This window comes from Euleptes europaea, chromosome 2 (assembly GCF_029931775.1).
Source record: "Euleptes europaea isolate rEulEur1 chromosome 2, rEulEur1.hap1, whole genome shotgun sequence".
NCBI lineage: Eukaryota > Metazoa > Chordata > Lepidosauria > Squamata > Sphaerodactylidae > Euleptes > Euleptes europaea.
In genome coordinates this window covers 134,281,445-134,292,035 of record NC_079313.1, presented here as the reverse complement: position 1 = coordinate 134,292,035, position 10,591 = coordinate 134,281,445, and the positions used below count along the sequence as shown (strand labels likewise).

The 10,591-nt window shown below is 49.6% G+C and overlaps 1 protein-coding gene across 1 annotated transcript; it reads right to left on the bottom strand.

Annotated features, from left to right (window-relative positions):
* Positions 1-667: 667 nt before the first annotated feature.
* On the bottom strand, positions 668-9,930 carry SOX18 (SRY-box transcription factor 18). The gene is made up of 2 exons (XM_056844140.1): positions 9,474-9,930; positions 668-1,577 (listed from the first exon to the last, which is right to left on the bottom strand). The coding sequence occupies exons 1-2, from the start codon at positions 9,928-9,930 to the stop codon at positions 706-708; spliced, it is 1,329 nt and encodes a 442-aa protein (XP_056700118.1). The 3' UTR covers positions 668-705.
* Between the last annotated feature and the right edge of the window lie 661 nt (positions 9,931-10,591).

The following is a 10,591-nucleotide window of genomic DNA, read 5'->3' as shown; positions in this document are numbered from 1 at the left end:
TTCCTTCGAGTCCTACTTTTAGGGTGGCCATCTCTGGGTTGGGAAATTTCTGGCACTTTGGGGGTGGAGCCTACAGAAGGGCAGGGCATGGGAGACCTCGGCAGGGTACAGTGCCGTAGAGCCCACGCTCAGGGGAACTGACCTCTGTAGCTTGGAGATCAGCTGTAATTCCAGGAGATCTCCAGGCCCAACCTGGGTTGGCAAACCAACCTCCTTTGGATGTTGCAACAGCAGAAATGGGACCTAGCGCCCATCAGCAACAGATCTGAAGACCCTGCTTTGCCCCACAGCAAATTGGCACTTGATCCTCGACAAACACACATGACGCTCAAACTGCTTGCTATCACCGGGCAAATAACCCGTTTGCACAAGGGCACCATATCCCCAGATAGGAAACCAAGCTACTACTCTGGCTTCGGAAAAATGCCCACAAGCCTTTCTTGCTACCAGTTCCGCTAGGCATATCTACATTCTCAGCTGAAATTCATTTTTAAACCACCATCACTTTCCCCCAAAGAATCCTGGGAATTATAGTTTGGACAACATTGAGAATTCTTTGTTAGAGACCCCTGGTCCCCCTTTGGAGAACTACAATTTCCAGGGCCCCCTTGGGAAAGAGGATAGCGGTCAAACCAGCTGTGGTTTAGAATGTAGATGTGCCCTCAAGCGCTCTCCACGGTGAAGATGTGGCCCAAAGGAGAAGCCCTACCCAGTGATACAGGCGCTGTAGTAGACGGCACTGCTGGCATCGGACAAGGCTGAGATCAAACTGCTTTCCTCGCAGGAGAGACTTCGAGGAGTCACTTTGGACAAGGAGATGTGGTAGGGGAGGCCCGGAGCCTCGGGACGAGTCCTGCTCATATTCAAATACTGGTCAAACTCGTTGCGGTCAACCTCGGTCCAAAGCTCATTGGGGTTCAAGTGCTCGACGCCATCCAGGTGGTGCGATTCCGGCGGCGGGGAGAGCTGACCCAAATGGGCCGAGAGACCGCCGGCAGCTCCGGCACACATCTGGTTATAGTACAGCCCAGGTGGGTGGGGAGTCCTCATGGCGTCAGCCAGGTGGGATGGGGGGTTCGGAGCGTAGCCCATTGGCACGTTCCGCCCCAGGTTCTTTTCGGAGGAAAACTCCATCTGGGGGGGAGGAGGGTGGTGGTGGTGGTAGCCCCGGAAGGACATTCCGCCGCAGTCGTCTTGCATGTGAGGCGGGAAAAAGGCCGGCTCACTCTGCTCCAAGACGTCCAAGGGGGACATCTCCGGTGTTGGCAGGCCATAGTTTTCAATATCCGAGCCCACCGACCGGAGTTCCCGGAAGTGGTTGAGAGGGGGAGGCTGGGCGTGGCCCAGGTGGCCGATGCCGCCGCCGCGGGGGTTCAGCCCAAAGTTGTCGCCGCATGACTGGGAGAGGTTGTGCAGAAGGATGTTGGGTTCCATCCTCTTGATCTTCTTTGCCTGCTTCTTCCTCCTTGGGCGGTACTTGTAGTTGGGGTGGTCTTGGAGGTGCTGGATCCGCAGCCTCTCTGCCTCTTCCACAAAGGGGCGCTTGTCGCTGGCGCTCAGGGCTTTCCATGACTGACCTGCAGAGTCCAGGAAACAAACAGAGGCATAAAGTTATGGCAGCTCGGCAACAGGGCCAAGGGTCTGAGATACCCAGAAGATCTGGGCTACAGGTTGACGTCAGAACTATTTGCCCTTGGAGCTGTTGTCATGTACAACAGACCTTACTGTTTTTTAAAATAACTTGCACCTGAACAAGTTCCCTGGGAGATAGTTTGGGTTTTTTTTACAAATCATATAGGGAACCAAAGGAGGGAACTCCCACCCCCTATGGGTAAAACCATCTTTCCACGAGGACTTCCACACAATATTAAAAGTGCCATCATGTCGCATCCGACTTATGGTGACCCCACAGGGTTTTCAAGGCAAGAAATGAGAGGCACTTGGAAGGCTGTAAGAGGGAAGTGGACATGTTCATGGAGGAGAGGGCTCTTCATGGCTACTAGTCACAATGGATACTAGTCATGATGCATACTGATTCTCCCCAGGATCAGAGGAGCACGCCTATTATTTTGGGTGTTGTGGAACACAGGCAGGACGGTGCTGCTGCAGTCAAAGTCTTGTTTGTGGGCTTCCTAGAGGCACCTGGTTGGCCTCTGTGTGAACAGACTGCTGGACTTGATGGGCCTCGATCTGATCCAGCAGGGCTTTTCTTATGTTCTTATGAGGTGTTTTGAAAAAGATTTAGGTTTTTATATGCCAACTTTCCTTGCCTTTTAAGGAGAATCAAACCGGCTTACAATCTCCTTCCCTTCCTCTCCCCACAACAGACACCTTGTGAGGTAGGTGGGGCTGAGAGAGCTCAAAGAAAACTGTGACTAGCCCAAGGTCACCCAGCAGGCTTCATGTGTAGGAGTGGGGAAACCAACCCGGTTCTCCGGATTAGAGTCCGCCGCTCATGTGGAGGAGTGGGGAATCAAACCCGGTTCTCCTGATTAGAGTCCACCGCTCTTAACCACCACACCACGCTGGCTCCATTACCTGCCTCTCCATAGCGACCCTCATCTTCCTTGGTGGTCTTTCGCCAAGTCCTACCCAGGGCTGATGTGGGTTAGCTTCCAAAATCTGACAAGATCGGGCTAGCCTGGGCCATCCAGGTGAGGGTGTCTAATTAAGGGCCATCAAACTGTAGCCGACTTATAGCGATCCCTCGTGGGATTTTCAAGAGATGAGCAGAGGGGGTTGGCCATTGCCTGCCTCTACGTAGCGACCCTCATCTTCCTTGGTGGTCTCCCATCCAAGTACTAGCCAAGGCCAACCTTGCTTAGCTTCCAAGATCTGAGCTAGCCAGGGCTATTTACGCTGCTGGTCTCCCACAAAACTGCAATTTATTCTGCTAATTAGTGTTGAGCCTACACTGTTATTTTAGAGTTTCAAGGGAACTGCAGCTAGTTAAGATATTTTTATGGTTATCCTGACATTTGTATTTGTTAGTTTAGGCATTTAATGTTGCGCTGTTGTGGTTAATGTTGTTCAGATGGCTCAGGAATTCATCAAGAGCCGTGCGGGATGGTGACTGGAGCATCTGAATGTTCTCCGGGACGGAGGTTCAAATCCCCACTCTGCCTCGAAGCTCACTGTGTGACCTTGTGCCAATTATTCCCTTTCGGCCTAGCCTACTTCCCAGGGCTGTTGTGAGATAAAATAGGAAAGGTAGAGCCATGCAGCCTCAGCTCGTTGGAAGAAGGCTGGGATACAAACGTGAATTGAATTGAGACTGTGAGGTAAAAAGGATTTCAAAGAAAATAATTTTTTTACTCGGTTTCCCTCCTGGGAGCCTTTTAATCGCCACTCCTATGAACTGTCAATAAAAACTATAGCAGGTTGTGATACTGGTGCATTGTCTAGACAAGGAGAAGAAAGCAAATGAGCTGGCTAGCTCTGGGAAGAAGATGAAGGAGTCATAAAGAAATGACAATTCCCCCTTCTCTGTAAGCTTTTTGGATAAAAGAGACCCGTCCTCAAGAGGTTAGCTTCAAGCATTTTTGCCGCAGAGTTTACAAATCCTGCAAGCCAATAGATGGGAAAAGGCAAAAACAGAGGTGGTGTGGCAAGTGCCGTAAACTTGCAGCCGATTTAAGATTACCCCATAGGGTTTTCAAGGCAAGAGATGAACAGAGGTGGTTTGCCATTGCCTGCCTCTGCGTAACAACCGTGGTCTTCCTTGGTGGTTCCCCATCCAAATACTAACCGGGGCCGACCCTGCTTAGCTTCTGAGATCGGATGAGATCGGGCTAGCCTGGGCCATCCAGGTCAGGGCAAAAATAACCATGAGAGGAGAAATGTCTGGAAGTAAAGATCCCAAAGAGGGGGGAGGAGGTGTTCACATGAGTCCCCCGAGTTCATTTCAACCGATCTTGGAAAGGGAGAAGAAAAAAAACGTCTGGTGACCTTGATCACTTGATCTCTGTTGTCTAACAGAGAAAAGGGAGATGGATTGCTGTCTGATGGATCTCAAATGGCCTAGGGGGAGGGGAGTGGACAGAGGTGGGGCCATCACAGCTAGAATGAATATGGGATCCTAAAGAGAGTTTTGCACGAAGCAAACTTTTAATAGCCTACCAGTACCCTCTACAATCTCTTTGCTAGGTATAGGGTTATATCGTTGTGGTCATGATGGTCATGATACTAGTCATGAGGCATCCCTATTCTCTCCAGGATCAGAGGTGCAGACCTAATATATGAGGTGCTGTGGAACCCAGGCAGGACGGTGCTGCTGCAGTTGTCTTGTTTGGGGGCTTCCTAGAGGCCCCTGGTTGGCCACTGTGTGAACAGACTGCTGGACTTGATGGGCCTTGGTCTGATCCAGCAGGACCTTTCTTATGCTCTTATGTCCTTCTAATGGGGATGGAAACTCCCGTTAGAAACGTATAGAGGCCTCTCTTTTGTTCACACAACCAGCAATTCGTCTTGCGAAGGTGGAAAAATGTCCAGGTTGTGACTCACCACATCCAAAGTCAACTTCCTTTGAGAACATTTTCCAGAACTCGGTGAGTCGCAATCAGAACGTGTTCCAAACCTGCCAGCCAACACCCCCTGAAAAACTGGTAGCTTTATCATCTAAAGTAGAAGGTGAAAACATTCATATGTGACAGGGAAAACAGACTTGAGCAAGAGGGCAGCTGCACAATTAATGCTTAAATTAGTGGCTGCATTGTGCTTGTCTATGCAAAGATTCAAATGAAATCTTCTCCTTGGAAGATTAAATTGAATTCTGCCTAAATTGAAGGGGTGTCTTTCTCAGGACAGACACTAAGTTTGTATAAAGATGGGTAGTGTTTAATTAGTTAAGGCTGCAGTCCGAAGGCCACTTTCCTTGGAGTAAGCCCGACTGAGTAAAATGCGATTTCCTTCTGAGTAGACGTGCTTAGGTGTGCTCCCTGAACTAGAAGAAGTTGGTTTTTATATGCCGATTTTCTCTACCACTTAAGGAAGAATCAAACCGGCTGACAATCCCCTTCCCTTCCCATCCCCACAACAGACACCTGTATAGCCACTGCCCTGGATTTAAACATCCAATTCTTTATCTAGGACTGACCGAAGGGGAAACTGGCAAGTTGGCAGTAAAATCTAGCTGTGTGCAGCACTGATTGGCTAGTGCTTGTACCATCACACACCCTGCCCTTTCCATCCCAGGAGCAGTTTTTAAAATGCATTTTTCCTTAATAAAAAAATAAAGCAATGAATGAATGGTTAAGTGCTCATGATGATTTTTTGAAAGAAAGAAAGAAAGAAAGAAAGAAAGAAAGAAAGAAAGAAAGAAAGAAAGAAAGAAAGAAAGAAAGAAAGAAAGAAAGAAAGAAAGACGGACAGCTGAGATCCGTGATCAAATTGTTAAATACATTTGCAAAATGCCTTGTGAAACTGTGTGTGTGTGTGTGTGGGGGGGGAACTTGGGTCACTCCGCTCAACAAAACAAACATGGTGGGTTCTGTTTTAAGGAACATCAGTAAGGATCCCAGTAATCCTTCTTCAGGATATCATCCTAGGACACAAATAGCGGCCTTAATCAAGGGGTTCACTCAGTTCTTTTCTATGTATAAATTTGGGCTCTGTGCCGAAATGCGGAAACCCCACTGCTGCCTTCCACATCGCATAGAACTTCTGCATCTGAACTCCTGCTGGTTTTGATTTAATTTTATATGGTTTTATTCTTTGCATGTCTTACATATACAGTGCCCTTACCAGCTTTCAGTGTCTGGGTTTTTTATTATTGTTTTTGATCTGTATTACTTGCAACCTGCTTCAAACAATGTTCCGGGAAACATTGCGCTGAATTTTAAAAATAGCCTTTGGACCCCACTGTTTGCATTCCCCCCCCCATTCCCTCTGTTTGTATGACATATATACACACAGAATTCAAATCCAGGAGTACCTTAAAGACCAACAGCGTGGTTGGTCTTTAAGGTACCAGCCAGTGTGGTGTAGTGGTTAAGAGCGGTGGTTTGGAGCGGTGGGCTCTGATCTGGAGAACCGGGTTTGATTCCCCACTCCTCCACATGAGCGGCAGAGGCTAATCTGGCGAACTGGATTTGTTTCCCCCGTCCTGCACACAAAGCCAGCTGCGGGACCTTGGGCTAGTCACACTCTCTCAGCCCCACCTACCTCACAGGGTGTCTGTTGTGGGGAGGGGAAGGGGAAGTGATTGCAAGCCGGTTTGATTCTGCCTTAAGTGGTAGAGAAAGTCGGCATATAAAAACCCACTCTTCTTCTTCAACAGACTTTTCCAGGGTATATGCTTTTGTAAGTCAAAGCTCATGACATCAGATTTGCACACTGTTGGAAGAGAATGCATCTGACTGATTGGCTTTGACAAGCTTCTGCCCTGATAAAAGTGTTCCTCTTAGCGCCACAGACTCTTGTTTAAACTAGATACCATTTTGCACTATTCCGCTACTCTTTAACAGCTGTGCTGAAGTAGATCAGGTAAAAATGTGTGCAAATATGGGAGGGGTATCTTCTAAAATATATACCTTTGCATGCCATGGGGATTCTAAACCATGGCAGTTTCTGTGCATGGACACCGGGGAAGGGGGCAATTATTCAAGATTAATTAAGCACCAAGCACAAGGGTGTATTCTTGCACCTGAATACCCAAATGATGCCTTCTAAACTTTGAGGATTCCTCTGGACTAAACCACATGGCTTTGCCCTCATAACTACCAGTGAGAATCCCCATATTTGCCATAAGCCAACACATATAATATGAGGGGAGGAGAATCCGTTTGATTTTTAACCACCCAAATTAAGAATGCAAAGGAATAGTCATCTATATCCCATTGTTCCCAAGCCCGTTTGGCGGAAAATCTCCACTTCCTTAGACTGTCTTCACATATAGTAGCAGAAGAACAGTTGGTTTTTATATGCCAACTTTATCTATCACTTAAGGGAGACTCAAACCAGCTTACAATCACCTTCCCTTCCCCTCCCCACAACAGACACCCCATGAGGTAGGTGGGGCTGAGAGAGCTCTAAGAGAACTGTGACTAGCCCAGGGTCACCCAGCTGGCTTCATGTGTAGGAGTGGGGAAACCAACCCCGTTCACCACATTAGTGTCCGCTGCTCATGTAGAGGAGTGGGGAATCAAACCCGGTTCTCCAGGTTGAAGTCCACCGCTCCAAACCACTGCTCTTAACCATGCTGGCTCTCCCCTGTCTGCGCTTCTTCATAATTGGACGTCACAACAGCCTTCCATAAAGATAGTTTCAGAGGGTAGCCACGTTGGTCTGCAATTGAAGAGCTAGATTCGAGTCCAGTCACACCTTACAGACCAACAAGATTTTCAGGGTATGTGCTCGCAAGGGTGAAAGCTTTGACTCTCAAACGCGTATGCCCTGAAAATCTTGTTGACCTCTAAGGCGCGAGTGGACTCAAATCTAGTTGTTCATATCGCAAGAGCGTGCGGGAAATCCACAGGTATTTGTGATCTGTATCTATGTATATGGGGGGGAAATCCCTTTCAGGCACGATTTAAACATGACTGGCAAGGCAAAAAGCATTCACCTGGCTTTGCACAGATAAGCTGCCCAGATGCGCACGCTAGTGTGTTTTTGCATGGGTAGCAACTCAGTTTAAAGCCCCAAAGGTGAGTCCGTTTGCCTCTTCAGCGTCCCATTTAAAACAGGACACGCTCCGAACAGATTGAGCTAAAAATTAAATATGACTCCCTTCATTTGAGAAAAGATAAGACTCAGGGAGTGGAAAGACACCTCTGAGCTGCCAGAAGAATCCTCACGCCACTTAGACCCAATTCAAACATCGCCAGAAAACAATTCGCCAGCCTCGATCAGATCCATGGACTCTCCTGGGTGAACCAGATTTTTATCCCCCTGGATCTCCTCCCTCCCTGGCAACTCCAAATGCATTGGAAATCCCACTTCCTTTCAAACAAGATTAGGGGGAATCTATCCTACTATATGAAAGCTGAAAGTGAGGCTGATTCCCATTAAGCAAGCTCGAAAATTCCAGGTTAGATAAAGGACTTTCCTAGGTCTAGCTATCTCAACCCGCTGTTCCCAACCGCGGCTAGCCAGATGGCTCCGGGAAGCTGGGCAAGAAGGTACCCACCCTCTACTGTCATTTTTTGCAGAAAATGGTACTCAAAGGTGGACTGCTTCTACACATGGAGGTTCTTATCTCACTGTTATAACTACGACAGCCATTGGTGGATGTACAACAGCCCTGTTTGCAAGTTATAGTGAACACATGGAGAATCCAGCCCTGTTGGCAATTTACAGCACATGCCGCATACAGCATATGCTTGAATTTTCTTCATACTTATGTCGAGTAATTCTTACATTGCAGAGCCACATTTATTCAGATCCAGAAGTCAGCTTTGACTCTTAAAAGCTTATACCCCGGAAATCTTGTTGGACTCTAAGGTGCCGCTGGACTCAAATCTAGCTCTTCAACAGCAGACCGACCCAGCTGCCCACCTGAAACCACATTTATTGGTCCCTGGTTTCATTTGTCAAGCAAATGCGTGTTAGCTCTTTCTTAGGAATTGATTAAGGTAGAAATATTATTAAGATCAAAGATGTAGATTTTAAGAAATGTAATCCGATTAATATATGAAGTATTGTACTGAATTAGAAATTAAATGCAAAGGTGACAATAAAGTTATCAAAACGATAGAGGAGGAGAGAGGGGAAGTCAACGTAAATATATGGACTAATTGGTTCTTGTAGGTTATCCGGGCTGTGTGACCATGGTCTTGGTACTTTCTTTCCTGACATTTCGCCAGCAGCTGTGGCAGGCATCTTCAGAGGAGTAACACTGAAGGGCCACGGTCACACAGCCCGGATAACCGACAAGAACCAATGAACTCTGACCGTGAAAGCCTTTGACAATATGAACTAATTAGTTATATAGAATTAGTTATATAGTTATATAGAATTAGTTATATAGTTATATAGAATTAGTTACATAGTTATATAGAATTAGTTACATAGTTATATAGAATTAGTTATATAGGACTGGGATTCAGCACTGTAATAGTTACACAAACGAGATAATGTGGAAACGTGAGTGAAAGCAGGAGCTAGTTTTGATTGCTGAATTTTGCCTTACTATAAATTCCATTAAAGGTTTTCTTGGATTTTTTTTTTTTAAAAGTGGACTAATGCCCAACTCCCCACCCTCAGGATCCAGTACGTAGGGGCTGCAGATTAGGACATTAAGATAATTATATCATAGAAACAATATTTCTCAAAGAATGATGGAAACTATTGTACTATAAAAAAACAATTAAAAAATGTTATAAAAAAAGAAAGTGGGTCGAAAGCGCATTTATCCGGGACGCGTGAAAGCGCCCACGGCGTTGGAAGGGACCCCCCCGGGGGTCATCTAGCCCACCCCCGGCCCCCCGCAGGAGAAGCCCGGGGCGAGTCCCCCCGTCGCGCCCCTGCGCCCTTACCCAGCATCTTGCTCAGCACGGCGTTGTGCAGGTCGGGGTTCTGCTGGGCCAGCCGCTTCCTCTCGTCCTTGGCCCACACCATGAAGGCGTTCATGGGGCGGCGGATGCGGGAGTCCTCGCCGCCCCCGCCGCCGCCGCCGCCGCCTTTGCCGTCGGGGCGGCCGGCGCCGGAGCCGTAGCCATAGCCGGCGCCGTCCGGGCTGGGCGAGCGGCTGGACGCCGAGCCCAGGAGCGCGCCGGCCGCCTCTCCGCCTCCTCCGGCCGCCGGGGCTGCGGGCCGGCAGGCGAAGCCGGGCTCCGGGCTGGGGGTCCGGCTGGCGTCGGGGGGCGGCGGGTAGGCGAGCCCCGGCTCAGGGGCGGCGGGGGCGGGCGGGGCGGGCGGGGCGGCCCCCCATGCAAAGTCGCCTCGCGCTTGGGGGAACTCCTCTGGGCAGAAGCGGGGCGCAGACCTATGCATTCCAGCTGGACGGGCCTTTGGGGGGGTGGGCGAGAGCCGGAGGGAGGGAGGGAGGGAGGGGGCGGCCGAGGGGAGGATCGGGGCCCTTGCCCGGGGCGAGGAGAGGGGACCGGCGCGGACGGGCGAAAGCCCCCCTTGCAACGAGCCGGGAGGAAAGCGGCTCCCCCCCCCCAAAAAAAAAGCCACGAAAAGGGGGGAATGGCAGAGCGATGGAAATCCGGCCGAGGAGGATTCGGTGGAAGGGGGTCCGGCGTCTAGGGGGCCCCATATAAAGAGCCCGATCCCCCCCCCCCAGGAGGAAGAGGCAGGGGGAGGGCTCCGGGCGGTCCAGTAGGAAAGTGGGGAGGAGGAGGAGGAGGGCCGCTGCCCCCCCTCCAGGAAACCAGCGATGCTTTTTGCGCCAGGAAAAGAGAGGGGGGGGGGGTCCTTTTGCAGACAGCGCCAAGCTTGCAAACCGCAGGAAGGGTGGGGGGAGCCCCCTTCGGAGATCTAAAGGGGGGGGGGCTTTCCTGGTGGGTTGGGAGTCGTGTCTTGCTCGGATCGTTTCAAAGGGCTTTTTGTTGAAACGCCCCCCCCCACGCGCGCGCACTTGTTCTTGTTCGTGGGAAAGAAAAGGCGAGCTTCGCGAAGGGGGAGGCGCGTGCACGGCAAAGGTTTAAAA